This window comes from Oculina patagonica, chromosome 6 (genome assembly GCF_052425735.1).
Source record: "Oculina patagonica isolate OP01 chromosome 6, crgOcupat, whole genome shotgun sequence".
NCBI classification, from domain to species: domain Eukaryota; kingdom Metazoa; phylum Cnidaria; class Anthozoa; order Scleractinia; family Oculinidae; genus Oculina; species Oculina patagonica.
This window is the reverse complement of record NC_135763.1, coordinates 20,695,512-20,717,488: the sequence shown is the minus strand read 5'-3', so window position 1 is coordinate 20,717,488 and position 21,977 is coordinate 20,695,512. Positions and strand designations below refer to the sequence as shown.

General features: G+C 38.2%; 2 protein-coding genes and 1 long non-coding RNA gene across 3 annotated transcripts in view; 1 reads left to right on the top strand and 2 right to left on the bottom strand.

The window, feature by feature from the left end:
• Nucleotides 1-21,977, top strand: part of LOC144656004 (uncharacterized) — a 129,754-nt gene that overhangs the window by 27,148 nt on the left and 80,629 nt on the right. The window lies entirely within an intron of this gene.
• The window catches only part of LOC144655987 (ATP-binding cassette sub-family F member 3-like), a 103,392-nt gene that overhangs the window by 75,613 nt on the left and 5,802 nt on the right, over nt 1-21,977 (bottom strand). The gene's annotated exons all lie outside the window — the stretch shown is intronic.
• LOC144658986 (uncharacterized) lies at nt 5,493-21,463 on the bottom strand. Its single transcript, XM_078519506.1, has 16 exons — nt 21,304-21,463; nt 17,792-17,902; nt 17,303-17,332; nt 16,730-16,840; nt 16,370-16,477; nt 15,710-16,081; nt 14,877-14,984; nt 14,175-14,303; nt 13,918-14,034; nt 12,660-12,701; nt 12,308-12,423; nt 10,117-10,303; nt 9,494-9,551; nt 8,962-9,013; nt 8,412-8,605; nt 5,493-7,810 (listed from the first exon to the last, which is right to left on the bottom strand). The coding sequence occupies exons 1-16, from the start codon at nt 21,389-21,391 to the stop codon at nt 7,687-7,689; spliced, it is 1,947 nt and encodes a 648-aa protein (XP_078375632.1). The 5' UTR covers nt 21,392-21,463; the 3' UTR covers nt 5,493-7,686.

Below are 21,977 nucleotides of genomic sequence, written 5' to 3'. Positions count from 1 at the left end.
AGACGCCCTAGAAAACGAAGAAAAACTAGAAAACGATGACCATAAAAGAAAGCCATGTTTGATGAACGAGAGCTTTGCCAGCCCTTGACCCTTCGTTGTACTGGTTGTATCGAGGTTCTATATCAATCTTAAGATCTGTTGAAGCCGATGAAATAAATTCAAATGCTGGGCTCGCACGATTTGATATCGCCTCGATTGCTTGACCTGACTTCATGCATACGTTATTTGATAATATCAAAATCAAGTTTCTTACCTCAACCGGAAGTCTCCCGAAAACTTAGAGAGAGGGGAGGGGACGGGGAACTGGGCGGTTTCTCAAGCAAGAAGTACGAAAGACTTTTTAAGGGCCGGGTTTGACGTGTCAAAACCACACATAGAATTTGAACTTTCTGTCCTGGCTAAGCCCCAGCCCAAAAGTTTGACGTTTTTAGAACAAACGTGTCTATTGCAATTCTTGGTTTTCACGTGACGTCATCAAAATTCTAAAATCCAGAATCGAAAGACCCCTGAGTTTTTAACCCTCACTGACTATTGGACGTCCGTAATATAAATTTTGTTGAAGGTTCTTAGCTTGATTGCATTCGCCGTCCTTAAAATAGTGCATTTTAAAATTCTGAGTTTCACGACACACGAGACCAAAGATGGACGCCTGAAGGCTGTCACATGTGCAATACTTAAAAAAATACTTCATCTTGAAATGAAATTTTGCGAGAAGTGTTTATCTGAATGTTTACTTGTTCATGATGGTGGTCTGACCGCTTTTTGTAGCAGAAATGAATGCCGGATGTTTTTGTTGATTTCCGGTCGCCATGTTGGTGCCCAAGCAATTGGCGTAACAGTGAAAACCACCTAAATTGCAGAATACAAAGGAGCAGGCCAGAACATAACAGGCCCCGACGGAAAACTGAGAATGAAAGGTCATGATCCTCGGATCGAATGTATTGCTATCACAAAAATTCGGTGGGAAAATTCATCACGTGAGTTCTTGCTAGTTGTGACGAGTTCGAGCTCTCCTTCATAAAACATGGCTTAATGCGTTTTGAAGACACAAAAAGAACTTTTGATAATTCGAGATTTATTTATCGAGCTGCGACAGAACTACTCAAGTCTAAATGTCTTAAAAGTAGAAATTAGAATTACCGGTATTTAGATTGTTCTATGTGCGGATAATTGGTCTAATTTTAAGTTTAAGGTACTTGGCTTAGTTCCCCCCCCCCTCCCCCCGCCCCTTTAAGATTTTAAAATGTACTCGAGATTTGTGAAAAAATAAATTGATCGTTTGAAGAAATGTTTGTTTTTGCTCTGTGTTGATTTTGATTTTTAGTTCTTTTCATACCTGATATTGACAAAAGTGAAGCTTACATTACCTAACTGCCTTTCTCTCGTTGCATCATAATGACCAGCCTCCATAATAATGGTAAGCCTCTGGAGAGAGGACGGCTTGGAACAAATGGGACGTATGGCAGAGTCGTTAGAGATGTGTCAACTATGATTGGAACCCGAAGCAACTCTACGCAGACTTTCATGACAAAATCACCAACAGCCGTATCAAACACTCCCTGTCTCCTAAACTCCTGCGCTGTTCGAGAGATTACGTTTCTGTCTTGAATTGCTGGTTTTCACTGTCACGCAATCAAAAAATAAATTCGAAACCATTCAACCACAGAAGCTATAAATTTCAAATATTTTAGATGATAAATAGATAAACACTTTCTCCAAGTTTCGGGTCTGTGCGGTGTACCGTTCGCGAGTTATTTTCCGAACCTTTCCACGCAAATTTATAAAGCTTAGTATGGAGCCGCCATAACTGTGTCCTGCCGAGGGACACAGTAATGGCCGCCGTGATGTCAGAGAAACCATCTGGAACTCAATTCTGTTTACAACAGCGGCCATCCTTGGCTCAAGGGCTAGTACACTTTCACATAAACACCACTTATTATATCTGAAATGTTTATTCTGCACAAAATGGAAAGGAAAGGCCTTTTTTCAAACAAAACAGCTTTGTCACGGCACTCAGCTTGATGTCACATACGACGGAAAGTCAAATATTTAAAATGCTCTGTTTTAAAAACGAATGACACTATCGATCTGGAAATTTGCAAAAATATATATTTTTAGTTTATCTTTCGCCTAATGACAACGAAAATTTAGCAGGCCTAGTGAATTTAGATTTCTGAATTTTATGACGTAACATGAAAACCAAGTTAATTTTCTTCTTAAAGGATTTCTTCTACAAAGCATTCACGCAGCTTCTTTGCATCTCCTTTTTTTGACTTTAGGAGACCTAGACCAATAAGATGCCTGCTGAGCTCAGGTTTATCTTCATTGCACGAGGACGCACTTAACATTCGGATGATACTACCAAAGGCACAGTAAGTGAAATCCAGCAAGCAGTTGAATTGTGGCGATCCTCTTCATTTTCGATATTGCTGGCATGATCCATTGTTAAGGCATTAGTAATGTTAGACGACAACATTCAATTATCACTGTTAAATGATCTATTGAATTTGTTTTCGGTAAAGGTTGCCAAAATTTTATGTTTGACACTGCTTCCCGCAGGATTTCACGTGCCACCATTTCCGTACAAGCTCTCGATGATCATGGTCTGTTCGACTCAGTTGCCAACTCAACCTCCTGGAAACCATTATCCTCTTTCCCCAAATCTGTGGATACTAACTTTCGGAGAAAAATTATTTTATTAGCAATATCTTCTTATTCTGGGAGACTGGGGAACTCATGAAGTGGATGCACTATCCGCTCCCAAAACTTGATCAGCAGTTGTCGAATCAAGTTTCCCTTTGAATACTGTTTGAATGAGATATTCTGTCCACGAAAGGGACAAGGTTCAATGTTTACTGCCTGTTTACCTTGACTTCTAAAATACCACTGGCCCCCTGAATGGCCTTCACGATTGTATCGAAAATGATTGAGGCCCGACTTATGTGATAATGAAAGTAACCACGGAGCAAGCAAATGCTTATAAATCTGTTTTGAGACATCAGACAGATAAATAGAAACTTAATTTAACCACAGTAAATTTGTTCAAAATTACAACTATGGCTCTTTTTGTGTTTTTTTCACAAAAGCTGCGAACAGAGTGTTTCTTGCAGCCTGAACCAGGTCGTAACCCTTGCAGAGCTACCCTCAAGCTGTCACCAAAAAAGGGAGATGAAAAGATATGGTGCATTATACAGTCATACTTCTTTTCTGAACAAAGTTATATAGTTCCCCCTTTTGTAGTAAACGTTGAGGAGACAGCTTGACCAATTATCAATCCACTTGAAATGTGCATTTGCACCCTTCCAATAACTCATGAAAAAACTTAGTTGCCAGAATAAGCGTTGACGATTGTCAAAAGGTGACCTTTTCTCGTCCTTTATCCCGAATGGAAGTCAATTAGACTCGCAGAGTAATACCACTTATAGCGCCTTGTGCCTTAAAAATCCCCCCAAAACCGTACTGTGTACTCTCCACATCATTCTGGGTTCTCAGAGATGAGCCTTCGGTTTTTAATATTCCATCCCTATATGTCTCTACTTTTACCCACGTATCGGGTAAGGAGGCTCTTGTATTATTCCAACACTTCATAGGTTACTAAAGGATCTTTATGAAAGATTCCCCTTTTCATGACACCGTTTCTTCACGTACGCTCGTTTTCCTGGTACCCAAAGGCGTCAAAGGCCTAGGGCCCATGTTTCTGGTGATAGACCCGATCAAATGAAGTTCATTATACCGAACCTTTCCAGACAGAAAACATCAGTTGCTTAAAAGCGTCGCTTTTACCAAGAGTTTTATGTGAAATACATTTTTTAAGGACTCGTTCCTTTCAGTCAGGTTCTCGTTACGAGTTTTTTCTCAAAATTGGCTATTTTTTCGTATGGGAATATGTTCCGGTTCAAGAACCTCCCATTCAGCCTGTGTTTGGCCCTACAAAATTGATCAAACCTCTTTCAACTTTCTTCAGAGGAAAGTCTATTCAAGTCCTTATAAACCTGGACGATACCCTTCCTTTGACTTCTGAAATTAAAGGAAGTTGTCAACACTCTGATGTGGCTCTCCGCCAGTCATTAAGGTTTACAGGTAACCTTGGAAAATCACTCATATTTCAACATCGGTGTTTACCCACTTACTGGGTTTCATAATTGTTTTTCAATGTTTGTGATTTTATCATTCCGTCGGGAAAAAGCAGCAAGATTCTAGACTGTTCTCACTGTCTGCTAGCTTCGCGGAATATCACATCGCGAAGCCCATGGCTATCAAATCTCATCGTTCCGATTCTACTAGGCATTTGGTGAATGCCTGTACATTCCCGCCAATTGCGTTCTGGTCCTAATAAAAGCCTACAAGTGAACCGGGCGAATACCCAAATATTTGTTTGTTTCTTTGTTTGTCACATCGACATTAAACTCAGGGACTTAGGACAGTATCCCGTCGCATTTATTTCACGTTTGGAAGCAGATCATGAGATAAGAAAATCGCTTAAAGGGTTTTCCATAACCTCAAAGACCTTCCCCAACTCTCTTAAGCCATAAGCCCTTTAAGTAAAATTTTCCATCATCATTATTACGTAACGCTATATAATATAGGAATAAGAATATTTAACATTTCATTCACGAAGAGCCATTATTATTATTATTATTATTATTATTATTATTATTATTATTATTATTAGAAAACTTCAAGGTTTAAGTTGACATTATATGCTGGAATTGTAAGTGCACTTGACTCTGTGTTTCGTTGTGCATTGCTCTGACCCGGGGCAATGCTGTAACCTTGAGGAAGGATCTTTTCTATCAGTGCCCCTCTTAAATCAGGTGCACAAAAGAGTACTGGCAATTTTAAGGTCACCCAAACTTTCGTTTCACGTTGCTTCTAGTGCTTTTCATTTCTGACATGAGCTGCCAATGTCAGTTGTGAATCACACTGTGGCTGCGTGTTTCAGTTTCGACCTAACCTGCCCTGTCAGAACTGAAACACCCTGGGGAAGGGGGGAGGGCATTGGTGTGTTTCAGAACAGACCTGTGTTCGTTTTGGCTCGGTTCGGTGCGGCTTTGGTTCTGAAACACACCCCTCCTCTTCCGCTTTGTGTTTCAGTTCTGACTGGGGTTCGGTCCTGTTGATTCTGTTTCACATTGCCTCTAGTGCTTTTCATTTCTGACATGAGCTGTCAATGTCAGTTGTGAATCACACTGTGGCTGCGTGTTTCAGTTTCGACTTGACCTGCCCTGTCAGAACTGAAACACACTGGGGGGAGGGGGGGGGGGGCATGTTTGTTTTAGAACAGACCTGTGTTCGTTTTGGCTCGGTTCGGTGCGGCTTTGGTTCTGAAACACACCCCTCCTCTTCCGCTTTTTTTAAGTTCTGACTCGGTTAGATCCTGTTGTTTCTGTTTTACGTTGTCTCTATTGTTTTTCATTTCTGACATGGCCGGCCGTAAATGCTATTTCTCCCCTGTTAGTAAAAGTCATATAGTATAAAAAATTAAATAAAACTGTAATTTATGTGATTTATTTACCCACGTGACACGGAAGAGCTCTGGAGCTCGTTAAGACGTGTACGCATCAAGGTCGAATCTCAAAACTTCTTAAAAGTGCATCGCGGATGAAGAAGCCGAAATGTTGTCACCTTGGGGGACCCTAAAGGGGCTTAATTTAACATGTGCTGACGCGCACAATCAAAACCATCGTAACAGACGGAAGTAAATAATTAAAAGCAGTTCTTTCAAAAAAGAAATGGTGTTTTTTGTTGTTAGCGAAGAAGTGAAGTTTTTTCGATGCGTACAATTTCATTTGCCTTTGAGTAGTAATTCCTTTTCCGTTCGATCACATCGTCACGAAAAGCTCCTGTCATTGCTTGCTTGGGTAAATTTGAAAACGATTCGCTTCATCGCACTTTGAGTTACAACGCATGCACAGAGGTAGGAAATATATCTGTCATATACACTTTAATTTTGTTTTGACAGAGAATACATGACTATTTGACGTCAGCGTTTTCAAAAACTCTCGGTTTCGCCCGTTTTCGCCGTCCACACTACACCACCTAGCCGGCGTTTGCAAATTTACCCACTTTGAAGAGCGTTTTTGAAAAGTATCGTCCGTTTCATTTTGGACGGTTGGCCTATCCTCGACTATCCGGATAAAAAAGATACGTTTTCAAATTTACCCGGATCAGTGTGGACGGGGCCTAAGTTAACAATACTAAAAATAGCTAGAGTTTTACATAGCAGTTGAACGCGAAAAGGGTTCTCTTTGTATTTTTCAACAAAAAATCGCTTTAGTCGAACATCAAAGCATTGCAGTCGTCAGATATTTACATTCGTACCAAATGTCAATATCTGCATATTCGAAGAACATGTTTTTACCAAAATAGAAATGGTATAGTTCACATCGAATCCAAAACAAGATCGTTTCGTTTCTGGATGGTAGATTCGAGATACATGGAATTACGCTTGCTATGTAATGTGTTTAAGTAAAAGTTTCAGCTCACTATAATAATTATTCACACCATCTCGTTTCACGCCATCCGTATTTCATCTTTTTGCGGCGAGTAGAAACACGATGTGTTTGTGTGCATCTTTCGCTGTTCGATCCAAGAACAATGCTTGTCTCTGTCTTGTAGATTTGTCTTGACAGAAAGGTAATCAAAACGCAATTCAGTACAGCAACAAACCAGCTATGTCAATTTCATTCACATGTGTATCGGAGCTTCAAGGAAGTTATTTTTTACTTTTACCTAGCGGGGAGGGGTAGCATGTAAAATTACTTCCAGCTGCCTTGATGGACTTAATAGCGTGTGTCAGTGCGTGTTACAATGAACCTGTTGGGGTCTCCCAAGGTGTGAACAGTTCGGCATCTTGATCGACGTTGCACTTTTATGGAAGTTTTAAAATTTTTGACTTGATTTTAATTAATTTATAACACCTATACAAAGATTTAATTTCTTTGAGCTTCATCTGAGCTGTATCTGAGCTTCATTTTGACTTCACAAAAGGGGGCTGCACGAGTATATTTTCATTGCTCCCCCTCCGAAAAAATGCAATTCATCGATCAGCTATTACAAGAATGAGCTGGCTCCAAGGGCCCTTTGATTACATTTTAACCAATTGACTTAGGTTTCGGTGATCGGATATTACCCTGGGATTAGCCGATATTATCCCAGAAATTCATGATTTCAGGAAAACATCCAAGCCCCAGCGGTAAACCCGTTGCATTAATATCACGTTTGTGGAGCACGCGCGTGAAGGGTACACGTGCGAGCGAGGAAGCCGTGTGAACGAAGAGTAGGAAGCACCAGCCTGCTCGCAGGCTTAGGTTCAGTACATTGTAGCAAGCAGGCAGGTGATGAAAATACAAAAAAGCAGGAAAATGATACGTCATTAACTGAGGAATGCTGTGTTGATGTGACATATGGCTTTTTGTGGAAAGGAGGCTGAATAGGTGACCGAAATGGATTTCTTTGCTTTCCCCTTACATCTTAAATCTCACGAAATAACGACATGAATTTGTATTTTGTCCAGAATCATGTCACAGATTCCAGCGCATAATCAAAGCAGGAATCTGAATGCACTAACACTGAACCAAAGCTGTAATAAGCAGAGTACAGTATACAGTTATTATTTATCTCGACAGCACAGTTCATATTCATTTAAGGGCTTAACAATTTATTGATAGCACGAAGTGTTAGAAATTAAATTCTTGATCTTGCCCTCAATAATCTTCTGACATTCTTCCAGTAAAGCGACAATGGTTTACTCCATGACAAAGTAAACATGGCTTCAAAGTCAAACGGCTTGAAAAACTCCAGACGATGGCTGAAAGAAAGGACAACAAAATGTTATTCAATGCAGGCGTTGACCTCCTAACTTCGTTCGCTGTTCTACTTATCTACTCCTCTGACACTGGATCCACTGAAGAGTCAAAGTTCGCAGGAAAATGTAAACACAATTGTGTAAACTAACTAATCTATGATTTGCACTCAAGCGCTTTGGTTCAAATAAGTAACCGTCGCGTTTTTATTAGTAAGTTGCGCGGACACATCTCAAAACATATTGTGTTTTGTGCACGGTCAAGGCTGGACTGCGAGCAATCCATCTTTTGCTTTAAATTTGGTTAGGGCAAACGCGAGAGCGAGCAAGCGCGATATACGAGCGGCGAAGCCACGAGCGGTGAATAGCGCGGGCGCCAGCTTTTTCTCCCGCGCGCGCTAGCGCTACTCGCAGCTCGACATCGAAAGAGACTGCTTGCAGTCTAGGTCAAGGCCAGAAAACCAACCAACCAACCACTGAGACAAACAAACAATTTGCCCGGCTTCATAACCAATTCTCTCATTGACTATGGTATAAATTTGTTTCCAGTCGGATTCCAGAGTGATAAACCGACATAGAAGTGACGATTTAGAAAATAACAACTTACAAGTCAGGATTCTTGACATCAGCTGATGCGGGATACAGTGATTCGTATCTTCTGTTGACTCCTGATCCGTGAATGGCGTACGCATTGATTTTGTGCGCTTCAGGCGGGAAATAGTCGATTGGGATTTTAGCTGTACCAGTCCATGTGTTTTTAGCTCGGTCGATTGTGGCCGTGTACTCTATGGGCAGTTTGTCCTGTAAAGGAGATATGAGCCGTGCTTTATCTTTGATCCAAACAAATAAAAGACAGATATGGACAAAAAATATATCATAACTGAAGGAAAGGCGATTACGGTAATGAACCTGTAAGCAACGTCTCAAATTTATTAGACCAACAACTGCACTGAGTTTGGAAAGAATACTGTCCCATTTTTTTTTTTCTGGATTTTCAAGATAGCATTCTGTCCCGTTCATTATCTTGACAGACGGCTGCTAGTTTCAACTGCTTCTATACGTTCTGTATTAACCTTTTCAGCAATTTTTTTTCTAAAACCAATGCAACATATTAGGTTTGACATCATTATGAGTATTTTACAAAATGGCAGACTTACCAAGAAAGGCTTTCTTACTCCATTTAACATTAGAAGCAAATGCTGTCCGTGCCTAACAAGACAATAAATACGATCAGCAAGGTGTTTAAGTTCTTTTACAACTACGAACATCACACAGTGCAGTTTGAAGTTGCTTAGTTTGAAGTTGTCGCTTGCGTCCCCTTCCTCAGCTAACGTGGACAATTCGCTCGATCGATGCTCAAGCATTGCTTGATAATTTACATGTAAAGATGGACTTCTTCAGTGACTTTGACAAGCTTTTCTCGGGAATACTAATTAGACAGTGTATTTGTGATTATTTTCGTGACATAGCGACGGTCTTGGCACTTTTGGGACGATGTTGTCTTGGGAAGAAACTGTCATGGCATTTATCACATTTAGTAACCACCTTCTTAAACATTGCCAGCAGTTCATTAGCCTCCTGGAGATATCTAAAGATTTAATAGAAATTCATGTACTTAAATAATTTAACTGAGTAAAACTCATTAAGTGCAGTAAAAATGTGAAACCTTTCAACAAATGTAATACTAACGGGCTTAACTCAATCTCAAGGTATTTCTCATGCTTTCCAAGGAAAAATACCTCAGCAACTGAAATGCAAGAAACAGTGTGGTATCAATATTGTATTAATATCGTATCGGTATTTTATCAATTTGTACCAGTATAGAGAATATGGTTCCATATATGAGGCAGAAACCATAATTTAATAAAAATTCATTATTCTTTTGGGAAAGTTAAGTTAGCTCTAAACGGTGCGACTGCTATAGAGGTTAAGGCCAAAATAACAAACTTGCTTGGTCCAAAATTTTCTTCCTTTCTCAAGTATAATAAGTCTAAATTTGTTTTCACCGGCCTTGTACATTATCCCAAAAAAATTTCTTCTGAGAGTAAATGTGAGTATGAATTTACACTGATTTATCTTTCCATTAGGACGATTGAATAATATGTTTGGTTAACGCCGGAGCTCGCGATCGTTACGTCTAGGTTCAGTTACGCAAGTGAGCACCTACAGTCGCGATGTGGCTACAATTCCGCCAACAAATAGCCGTTTTTACAAGGTTGTTTCGTTATAACCTAATGTCATTGGATATCGCAATGGTCCCGTTTGTTCAAGGGGGGTGGGGGGGGGGGGTGGGGGCAAATCTACAGCCTTACCTTCATAATCCCACAATCCGTCACAAGCGCTCCCGACCGCGCATGGTGGAGGAGCTGGGTCATCAAAAAATGGTCCACTGACAGAAATGAGCACGACACGAGAGTCCTGGGCACTGATTTGGAAAGTGATTGGGGCGTGGTTGATTTGAGCGCCGTTCCATTCTGTTTTGATAGCAAAATTGTACTCCTGAGAAAAGACGCAAAAAACAAGGTTGGTTAACTTAGTGATTATGTCTTAGTATTTTAATTCACGCCTATTAACAGACGTATAGTTACTTCACTAAATTGGTAGGCTTCAAGTCAGTTGTTAAGATTAAAGAAGGAAATCTAAAGCTGAGTTGAAAAAAGTCTTTAATTAAATTATATTACAGTGTTTTACACCTCTTACACTGTAATAGATCAAAAAAACCCCCCCTAAAAAAAACCCCTTTTAAAAAAAATTTTTTTTTTACATATAAACCATATTTTTATTTTTTTTCGCGGAAAATAAATTAAAAAAACCCCAAAAAAAAATTTTAAATATTTATTATTTTATTTTTTTTTTATTAAGTCCGCGAAAAATCCCGTTCCATTTTCAAATTAAGTTCCCCCAAAATAAGTAACAATAAGGTATATTTTTCGGAAGCTAGATCAGTTTCTGGGGAGTGCGTTTTACGGATGCATCAAATAAATAAAGGTAGAATTTCAGCACGATAAAGTAACACCGAGAAAAAGTTTTCTGAAGAAATTGGAGGAGTCGGATATCAAGAAATCGGATAAAAAAATGGCAAACTTTTGTGGTGATTTTAAGATCGAAAATCTAGACCATTATTTGTTTGAACTTAAAAAGTTATTTAAAAAAAACGTTTGTGAAAACGATTGCCACCCGCTCAAAGAACCAGTCAGATTATTTAGCGAAAAAATCAATTGTAAAAAGATCAAAGAAGCAGTCAGCTGGTACCTGTAACTTGTGTTAAAGAAGCCGACACATTGCTACTGAAATAAGCATTTGACTGAAATCGAAAAAATTAAAACTATCTAAAGAAAAAAAGCCGTACCTTCGGACAAGAACGACAAGCTCTCACGGCGAAGAAATGCAGGAGAAAAAGAGAAATATATGTTCTGCCGAACATTTCTTGAGTAGTCAACAGTTTCGCTTAGATAACCCTCTTCAGTTACTCAATGCAATACTCTTAAGAGAAGATATCATCTCAGTGCTCATACTTAAGTCAACGTTTGCCATCTTTCAGCCGAAATTGTATGACATGAAAAACAGTTTTCTGTCTACAGAGGCATATGTTGTTATCACAGTTGTGTAACTGTCGAACAGACTATGACATCATGTTTGGATAATACGTTCTTGTTGGGTCAGTAAGCCGGTACACATCACGACATCTGCTATTCGTTTAAACAGGCAAGCCGCAGCTGTGAAATCTAAAATCGTTCGATCCTACCCAAAACCATCCCTGAAATCGTCAGGAATATCTAAGCCCATAACTCACTAAAAACGTCTGTGGGGCGAAAGCAAAAAGAACACAGCAACCTTTTAAAAGCTTTCTACATACGAATTCATACCGCTATTTAGTATGACTCAGTAACTATCGATAGCAGCCCCGAGCTCGCAAACTGAAACAAAGTCATAGTCAAAACATAGGCAAAAAAGCAAATTTTAGGAGAATTGCGTTATCTCGAAATACCGCTTTTCGCACTTGCAGAATTTTCCTGCTGTTTAATAAAAGAAATGCAGGAAGAATTTGTTACTTATTCTATGGCTGAAAAATAGGGGACAAAATTATCAAATATCTTCCAAGCAAAAAAATGTATTCCGGCTGCCATCTGCCACATTTGCATGCATTTGCATTTGTTTGTTATTTTAAAATGCGAAGAAATGTTTTAATACACTCAAGTACTAGAGGAAATAATTTGCAAAAAGTCTGTGATCTCAGTTGTTCATGGGCATTCGACTAGTAGATCATTATGGCCAGAGTCTAAGGGAAAGGGTGGAACCAGTAATGGTGTTCACATTAGAAGTGTTCACCTTCTCGTCCCCCTACACGGCGGCTTTGTCATCTGAGGTCAGATGGCGATTGGTGCACGATCAGGACGAAAAAAACCTTGCTGTTATAGAGAGGTGACCGTTACTCATGTCAAGCCACATAACGAATGTGATTAGCAATATTGAAGAAACACTTCTCGGTGAGATGAATTTTACCTTCTCGCAGAACTGACATGATTTTGGACAGTTGCTTCTCATGAATGAGGCTTGATAAGAGCAGTAGTTCCTTATGCTGGCAAATGTTTTGCATTTCGTCCTCTTATCCACACAACCTAGCAACAAAAAGTAAACTGAATACAACATCAGCAAGAACTGATAGGTGCATGGAGTAGTTCTAAAATGAACTGTATAAGTCACTTGCTAGTTTTGTTTGAAGACACCGATTACATTCAGTATACAGCTAAATATTAAAAAAGATCATTTGTGGGTTTAGAGAGGTATTCCGTATTTGTGACAAATATATCCTCACTTGGAGTATGTTAACAATGGTTTACTCACTATTCCTTACCATTCGTTGCTGGTGGCTTAACATCACCATTACCATTACCATCTGAAACAGAATGAAATCAACGTTTTTGCTCATTATTTTCCTGTCAATGTTTAGTAATTAGCCACCTCAGGAGCCCAGGGGCCATGGCCACCTTTATTGATTTTATTTAATGTGTGTGCCCATGCAGGTATGGCTGATCGAGGTTGAACTGGCTGGATGTGGGCTCTGGTGACTTTCTGTCTATTTCAGTTCAGTTCCAGTTCGCGAAAGGCCATATAACAAGAAACTGTTTGTAAATTACAACTCAAATAACGTATTAGCGAAGGCTTTGGTTTACATTGATGGCACTAACAAATTTCTCATATTATGTGTTCGTTTTATTTTAGGTTTCCTTCGATTGTTGAATGAAATAGGTGAATATTACACATACAATTACGACAAAATACAGAAACTGAAAAAAAAAAGTTATATTGCAAAACTTACTAGCACGGAACTTTAAAAGCCTGGAGTGGAGAGGCAGAGTATCAAAAGGAGAGGACTCTATATTTACAATCACATTTTTCTTTTCGAATAGAGGCTACCTCGAGGGAAGGTACAAAGAAAAATAAGGAAAAGAGGTACAAGTGACAAATGGTAAATGGTTTGATAGTTAAACTGACAAATTGCATCTTACCATCCAAACTGACAACATATAACGAAGAACAAAGGGACTGGCAAAATATATCCGCTATAAAAAATTAGGAGGTTTTGTTGTGGCGGGGTTCTTTTCTATGTATTTTACAATTACTGCATGGGGCGTCGAAGAATACGATTCCAAAATAAAGTCAGAAATTAAAGTCGTTGTTATCTGTGGGCGTCGAAGAATACGATTCCAAAATAAGGTCAGAAATTAAAGTCGTTTGTTATCTGTCATTCGAACATTACAGATATCCTGCGATATAAGTAGCTTGCCAAGATTCGTCCGAGTGCATGCCAAGCGCTGCACAACTACAGTTTATCAAGCTGTAAAATGCGTTTTATCCACAATTTGTTGATAAATAAAACTAATCCTGCTCAATCTTGGGGAATTTCGTCTGATTTTAGCCAACTCGGGCTACGGCCTCGTCGACACAGTATCGGGCGATATTTCTCGTGATTTCGCAGGATACCTGTTATTTTTACCGAGATGCGGAGGACATTTTTAGCTACATGTTTCAGGACAGAAAATTGACTTTAACAATGACTAAAATTAACAAAAGCTATTAAAAACAAAACCATATATTAACTGTTTCCTTACTATGGCAGAGGTTGCAGGACTTGGGGCAGTTTGTCTTCATAAACACTGGATTAGCAGTACAGTATTCTTTGTTGTTTTCAACAAATGAAGCACACATTGGCAAAAGATCTTGACAACCTGAAAATGGAGCGTCTTAAAATGAATAAAGTACTGAAGTCATAAAAAATCAAAGTTAAATCGAAAATAAAGCCTTATGACACAAACTTCACGGCGCAAATGAAAAAAAATTGCTGTAGCCGTTTATGCATATATCATACCACAGTATTCGCAAGTTCTTGCACAGTTTTTCTTCATGAATTCCGGCTTGGTTTTGCAGTATTCTTTGTCTCTTGCGATAAGAGAGGCACAGTCTTCTGGCATTTTATCTTCACAATTTGGATCTACATCTGGTAAACGACAATTCATAATGCTGATAATTAGTGTATCAATTGAAAGTTAAATGCAGCTATTTAGTAGGATCTGGTATCATATTTGCAACAGAATGAAACACTTTACTGTTTGTTTATGGCTCTGGTTGCAGCTAGTTGCTTGGGCATGAGTTGAAGAGGGTTGAATAGTAGCAATTCCTATAGTAATTCATTGCACTTTCTGTGGATACCAAAAAAAAAAAAAAAAAACAAAAAAAAAAAAAAAAAAATTAGGGGTTTATATCCAAAAGGTACTATGACAAAAAGGTCACCTCAACTCGGAAGATCTGTGTACTTTCTCTAGCACCTTGATGTGATATTTGCAGCTCATTACTTTTAATAACTTGAACCATTAGAAGAAAAGAATGATATCTGAATTAAATACGTTTTTTCTACTGAAGGACCAGAATATAATTAAAAGAGCCGGTAGAAGGATTTTGTAGAGAAGAAAGTTAAGAAAGGTTTCAACGATATGTGGAAAATATTTTACAAGGCCACAGCTAAAGTGACCTCGAAATTTAGATTGTTTTGTTATAGTATTTCTACTCTTACCGCATAAGTTGCACGACTCAGAGCAGTATTCTTTCATATCACGTTTTTTGCAGGAATCTTTGTCATTTGCAACTATTGATGCGCACTCCGGAAGGATGTCTGCACAACCTGAAAAGGTCCCAAATAACAATTTGGATAAAAGAGGAAAATGAAAAAGGTGATGCTGTAGTAAGGCTTCAGAACTATTATTCTCAAACTCATTTATAATTCATCAAGTAAAAACAAAGAAAATCATAAAGGTGAAGGGGGTTTTGACACCCGGTCTTTAATAGCATAAATTTTTCTGTTTTTATTTTCGTTTACTCCGTAGTTTTTTTTTCCATTGAGAAGATATGTCAAACACGAGAGACAGTGTTTCATCGGCTATCCAGACACCTTGAATTTCGTCAAAAATACTCCGCTGCGCGTCTTATTTTCAACTCTCTTCTCGGTGTTTGGTATCCCGATGAAACACTGTCTCTGGTCTCTCATGTTTGATAAATTACACAACATTATTGCAGGGAAGAGAGGATGAATGGATACAAGAATAATTTTTTTGAGGAAACTACTATTAAAATCCAAAGCACGTCGATTTATATTTAGTTTCTTACTAAAAATATGTATTTAGCCCATGAAAAATTATCACAGTTATGTACGCAACATAAACAGGTGCGACAAGAAAGCCTGAAAAAAATTCGGGCTTGAACGGGATTCGAACCCATGACCTCACGATACTGGTGCAGTGCTCTACCAACTGAGCTATCAAGCCAACTAGGAGCTGGTCATTTTGTGAGTTCGTAATATACCCGTAGAAGATAAAGATTGGTTTGATATGTATACCGACATTTAATTACCTACGGGTCCTGGTTGAATGATGCTGGTTGTTGGAGGTTTATCGCTCGGTGGAGGCGAAGAAGATGGCGGAGTCAATGGAGGTTCTGTTGATGGAGACTTAGCTGACGAAGATTTTGTTGCTCTTGTAGGTTCAGATGATAAATATTCTGTTGATGTAGGCTCAGTTGATGGGTATTCTGTTGATGTAGGCTTGGTCGATGAAGATTCTGTTGATGTAGGCTTGGTCGATGAAGATTCTGTTAGTGGAGATGCAGTTGATGGACTTTCTGTCAATAAAAACCTAGTTGAAGACGGTGGTGTTAATGGCGATGCAGTTGACGGTGAAGGCAGAATCGTTGTGGCTATAGTTGGCGAGGATGTTGGGTTAGTCTCTGTTGAAAATCAAAAAATGCTACTAACAACTTTAGACACACCGAAGAACATTGTAAGTATTTTTCTATCAGAAACATGGCTTCGATCAAGTTTAGCATTCTTCAAAGGCATAAATAAGTACATAGAGTATTTTGCATGAAACACAGTTTTCAATAACAAGCAAAGAACTAATTTATCAGTTGGTTTGATAAGGAAATGAGCATAAATCAACGCAAAAAGGAGGAAGAGCGAAAGGAATAAAGAAAGAAAAACAGGTGATCGAAACAAGTATCAGTTAGTTAACCTACCACAGATATTGCAGGTCTTCTTACAGTACTTGATGAAAAATACAGAGGATTGACACTGATTTGGATTGGTGACATATGACGGGCAGTCCTCAATAATATCATCACATGCTGACAAGACATCAAAACGAGAACTTTTATAAAAGCAAATCGTTAAATTAGATACAAAGATCGCACTAGTAGGAAGAGAAACATGTTTCTTTTCGTAAAAGGCGAAAAAGGCCAGCAGAACCTCCATTACCATGCAGTGCATATGAAACGTAACAGAGAACAGGAAAATGTAATCTATTTGTTAAACGGAGGATTGGTTAATTTAATCTTTAAATGAATACTATAATAATTAAACATGACAGTGGTGCTTACCACAGTAGCCACAAGTACTTGGGCAGTACTTGGTAAAGAAATCTTGAGCTCCATGGCACTGGGACGGAGTTTTGATATACACCGCACAATCTGGCAACATATCTTTACATGCTGACGAAACAGGGCAATAAGAAAAGTTAGTGAATGCTTAGTTAGTATGTAGAAAATGAGGTTTTTGTAGAGCAAATAAAACTTGTGAAGGCGTGGTGATCTAATGGTTGACGTGTTTTACTTGACATCAACAAACGGTCCGTGTTCTTTCAGTAGTTCGAGCCTCGCCATGAGTCTTGTCTTGTGAGTCGAGCCTTCCCTTGTCTTGTGTTCTTAGTTAAAGTACTTTAGTCTCACGGTGTTTTTATTCATAAATTAGCACCGGCAGACTGTTTGGAAAGCTATCATACTATTCAGAAGGAGTCGAAATTCTCCTGGTTGCTTCAGTTTTCGAGAATCGGTGTTATGTGCCGACATGCACAGCATGATGACAGGTAAGCCTTCTCACTACCCACCTGCCTCCCTATTTATTTAATGCATTAATTAATTAATTAATTTTTTATTTACAAAATTAAAACTCACGGGACAGCATTGCTGGTGGAGGTGTTGGACCTGTGAAAACAAATAGAAAATGAACACAGTAAGCAATTGTATTTGAATTATTTGTGACGTTTATCTCTCTCAGTGTAAATAATGAAGGCTTTAATTCACAGCATTCGATTTCTTATCTGTAGACTTTACTTTAGCCATTTCAAGCTACAAAATAATTTTTCAAATCCTTCAAGTTTAACTTCCTCGTGTTATTATCCAATATCCATCAGATAATGTTTTTGTAATTTTTTTTATCGTATTTTATTTTTTTTCTAAGTTTTAACGCTGCTCCCCCAATTACATTGAGAAAGACAAATGACACAAATAATTCGAATAGACTCGACTTATTTATCACTCACTCACTGACTCACTCAATTAATTAATTAATTATTAAACTGTTCAATTTATGAATTCTACTTAATAAGTAAGGAATACATGTACAGAAGCTAATTCACAATCAGGTCACAGTGATTCACTCACAGTAGTTACATGTCTTGAGACAATATTTTTTTGTAAGACCGCTGTATCTGTCACACTCGTCCGCATTGAAGTAAGATGCACAGTCAGAAAGCACGTCTTCGCATGGTTTTTCTGCGACAAACAAGAACATGTGGTTAAGGAGAATTTGTGAGATATAGTCACCCAGTCACCCACTTTTGCTCTCTCCCTTTGACAAAAACTGAGTTAAATTCATCGAGGTCCTCTTTTATCGCCCTTAAATCATTTTTTTATCCTTTTTCCTAAATTGAAAGAAAGACCAAGTACCTATTTCATAGCGATACTATACTTAATTTTGTTTAGGGCCTGTTGATATCTAGAAAAGTTGTTCCTGGTAAGAAAGTTAATCTCCTCTTTTCCCCTTTCCATATTTTACGGAGCAAAAAGAAAAAAAAAACATGTTAGCTGACCGAGCCAAAAACCGGCATGCATGTTCGTTATTTCCCGACTTGTCCCTGGTAGGAAAATTTAGCTTAATTACTACTCAGTGGAAAAATGCTGGGTCGCCCCACAGAGTGACCCTACCTGACACCTTTATTGTGGGTCACCCCGCCCCACAAGCCAATAGTTCGCTGCTAGTTATAAAATTAAGAATTTGAGAAAAAAAGTTTCTTCACCAGGGTGTCTCGGGATGGATGGCGACTCTCCTCTCCTACCAGGGACAACTTCACTCCATATAAACAGGCCCTTACCCTTCACGCTGATACTCACAGTTGAAGTCATATACCCCGCGCTATTGTGTGCTTCGAACGAATAATCACCACTGTCACTATATTGTTACGTTGTTGTTACCACTTTCGCGATAAAAAGAATGCTTTTTTCCCTATCCGTAGAAGATTTCTGCACGGTGAAATTTCTGAGGCACCGTTTTTCTACCATTTGATCAGCAGTGTTGCAACTTTAACTTTGCATGTCAAGCTCAGAGGATCTTCTGTCATTAGTGCAGGACGATTCTTTACAGAGATTTCCGAATAATGTGCTTCTATAAAGAGTATTTAAGAGGCTGTCTCTGTAAAATCGGTCTGGTCGATCTGGCTGGAAAAATATATTTCGCTCATTTCTTGTGTGTTGCTAGACTTTCATGTGCTTTAACTAAAACCACAATTCGTTTGATCGGAGCATTTTTTTTCGAGTTTTCAAAGTTTAAATTTTCCACAACTTCGAAAATGAATTAAACAAGAACTAACAACTTTCGGACCAAACAAACACCACAAATTACGTATCCGAGGAGAACAGCACAAAAACTATTATTGTTTTAACGTATCTCGTAATTCCTTCGTAATTCCTTAGAGTCCAAGACACGTACAAAAGGACATGCTTAATACAAAAGCATAAACGTTTTGTCAGCAGTGGATTTGCGGTGTCGGAACAGCAAATTAAGCTACTAAATTGCAAATTATAATGTAAAGTGTTGTTATTCATTTACCGGAAATGTCGAAGATGCAGATTCTATTTCACTTTTGAAGGACATCTTTTCATTAAGTTAACACAGGAAAAACACTTTTGGAATTCAAGTGGTCCCACTTAGTCGGAGTCCTGACTGAGTGGTTCTCGAAAAACCACTGGACAACAAAAATCTGTTAATTAAGTTAAGCAAGAACTCTTCAAACGGTGAAGAAATATCAAATGCCGCTTCCGGGAAATGTAGTTTTCGAATCACGAACGACTTAATGGGTCTTCTAGGAAAAATCCAGAAAACAACATCGTTATGGGTATATTACTCCTTTAAATGTAGACAAAAAATAGATAGGAATCTTTAGCTACTCATATATATTTCACGATCAGAAATAGAACTTTACGAAAATTTTGTTATCGTGACTTAATATGGTAAAAAGAAAAATAAATACATGTTCGGGAATACTTGAGTCGGTCCATATCGATATCAAGTCTCGTCGAACACCAAAAATAAACGGAGAGCATCCTGCCATTTCTTAAGGGTGTAAAAAACATTGACCACACAAAGAACTCGCAAAATATGAGCCGAATATAGTATTCCGAATTACTCTGTGGTGTCTCATGTAGTGAAAAAATAAATTTATCCCTTATTCGATGGTTCAACACAAAATACTCGTAGACATTTTTCTCATTTGTGGCATTTTCCTCGTCTTTGCAAGGCTCGGCACAAATACTACAAATTGTGAAATATTCGCACGTATCACCTGTAAAACCATGATCGAATAAGGTGTACGAAATGTCAATATTATTACAGCCATCGATGCGGAACTCGGCATCTTTGAAAAATATACTCAAAAAGAGTTTATAGTTGAGACTTACCCATGTTGACTGAATAAGTTCACATGCAGATGAAACTGCTAAATTCTCCTCTAATTTCTCGAAAAGAACGTTGAATCTTGGTTTGGTGTTTGGCTCAGTAACTCACTGCTTAACAAAATGCGTTTATTTTGCCAACTCGAGATATTTCACCACAAGAGCTCTCGAGTTCTTTTCTTTTTAACTCTTTTTCTCTTTAACAATATAAGACATACTTCAAAACGATCCCGGCTTGAAAAATTTCCAAAATAGACATGAAAACATTGGAAACATCTTAAATACATCTAGTGTCAATTAAGCTTCTTAGCTACTCCAAATTCTAAAATAATTCGACCTTCACCCGCGCTTAATGTAACGTCAAGATGTATGACGTGACATAACGTGAAATTGTCACGCAAAAGAGGAACAGGTTACTCCGAGTGTATTATAAAATTACGAAAAGTCTAAAAAAAGAAATACAGATATGCGTGTAGTCAAAGTAGACACAATAACGTTAGGCAACTTTTTAACCGTCAGTACGCGGATGCTTCCATAACCTCACATGATTTTAGAAGAACAACAAAACATTATGTAAAAATATGCAAAATTGTAAATGTCTTATCGCAGTATAAGATTTTCATTTATGTGGCGTGTTTAGAAGTAAAATGACAATAATCGTTTTTTGACTATTGTTTCATGTTATGTTGCACGCGTATGCAATCTCGAGATATTTTACGCACAAGAGAAGATTCTTATTCTCTCGACATTTGTCGTATAAAATTAATTAAAATTTACAAACTTAAGTTTGCCTTCTTTATCCAAATTATACAAGGGGTGAATCGTGGCTCCCTTTCTCGTTGGTTCACAAATAATTTAAAGGGAGAACACACTTGTAATTCTTGCTTTGCTTGAAACAGGAATGAAATATAAAAGCAGATGTTAACAAGCGAGTAAATAAGATTCAAAAAGTAGCATGTAGACTACAGGGTCAAATTATTAAAAAGTTTTCTAAACAATTGATCAAACTATAAACGATGACTGTTGTTTGAACTTTTAAGACCCTTTGTAGTTGTCTTCTTCCGAACAGAATTGTTTCAAAATAGCTCGATTGGCAAAAATACCTCATTGATAATCTACGTTAGTCGAAGTTTTGCCCAATACAAGCAAATATGATTTACATCACGGTTAATAATATGCAATGAGTGTCTTGCTGTATTTGAATACATTGTTTACCTCAAACCTACCTTGAGCGAACGCCTTGCGCGTGCCAAGATCTTGTAAGGCAAGTGCAAGTAACCAAAAGAAAAGGATCGACTGTTGAAAAGCCTTCATGTTTCGCTGAAATCCTCCTGAATGACACGCTGCCTGTGCTGAGCCATAAGTGGCCGGATATGCACGATTGGACACAACACACCCGCCAAAATGTCTCGAGTTACGTGTCAGTAAATATCTGTACAATAGAAGTGCCGGAAGCTACCCGTAAGTGCCGAGGTTCTGAATATTTGAGGGTCAAAAACTTGGGCGAAATTTGTCAGGAATTTCAATGACAAAAGCGCGGTGACTGTTTAAGTTAGAATCTGAAATAAATGCATCGCATGTTTAATTCCTCTTACGTAGATGATATAAAGTATTTTTGGTAGCATTTAAACTCTGCTCCTGTCTTTTGATTTTTCTTAAGAGGCTCTTTCTAACGGCTTGTAGTTTTCGAGATTAGAAATGTTTAGAGTGGGAAAATGTTAGAAGCAAGATCAAGACATACAAACGAAATGCACTTGCATAAACACAGTTTTAATTTAGTTAGAAACCTTCGTTGAGTCTTTATATTTACAGGCAGATCTCTGGTGATAAAAAAGAGAGACAAAATGCAAAAAGAAACTTACTAAAGAGGTTCAAAAGTTGAAGTTCCAGTTTTCCTTTG

Bases quoted from the DNA above. Each gene is read 5' to 3' on its own strand.
- LOC144658986 (XM_078519506.1), bottom strand. From the start codon at position 21,391: ATGAAGGCTTTTCAACAGTCGATCCTTTTCTTTTGGTTACTTGCACTT. The intron at 16,082-16,369 runs GTAGGTTAACTA...GATTTTCAACAG, and splicing joins GAAGACCTGCAATATCTGTG to AGACTAACCCAACATCCTCG. The intron at 10,304-12,307 runs GTAAAATTCATC...GTCTTTTCTCAG, and splicing joins CATGTCAGTTCTGCGAGAAG to GAGTACAATTTTGCTATCAA.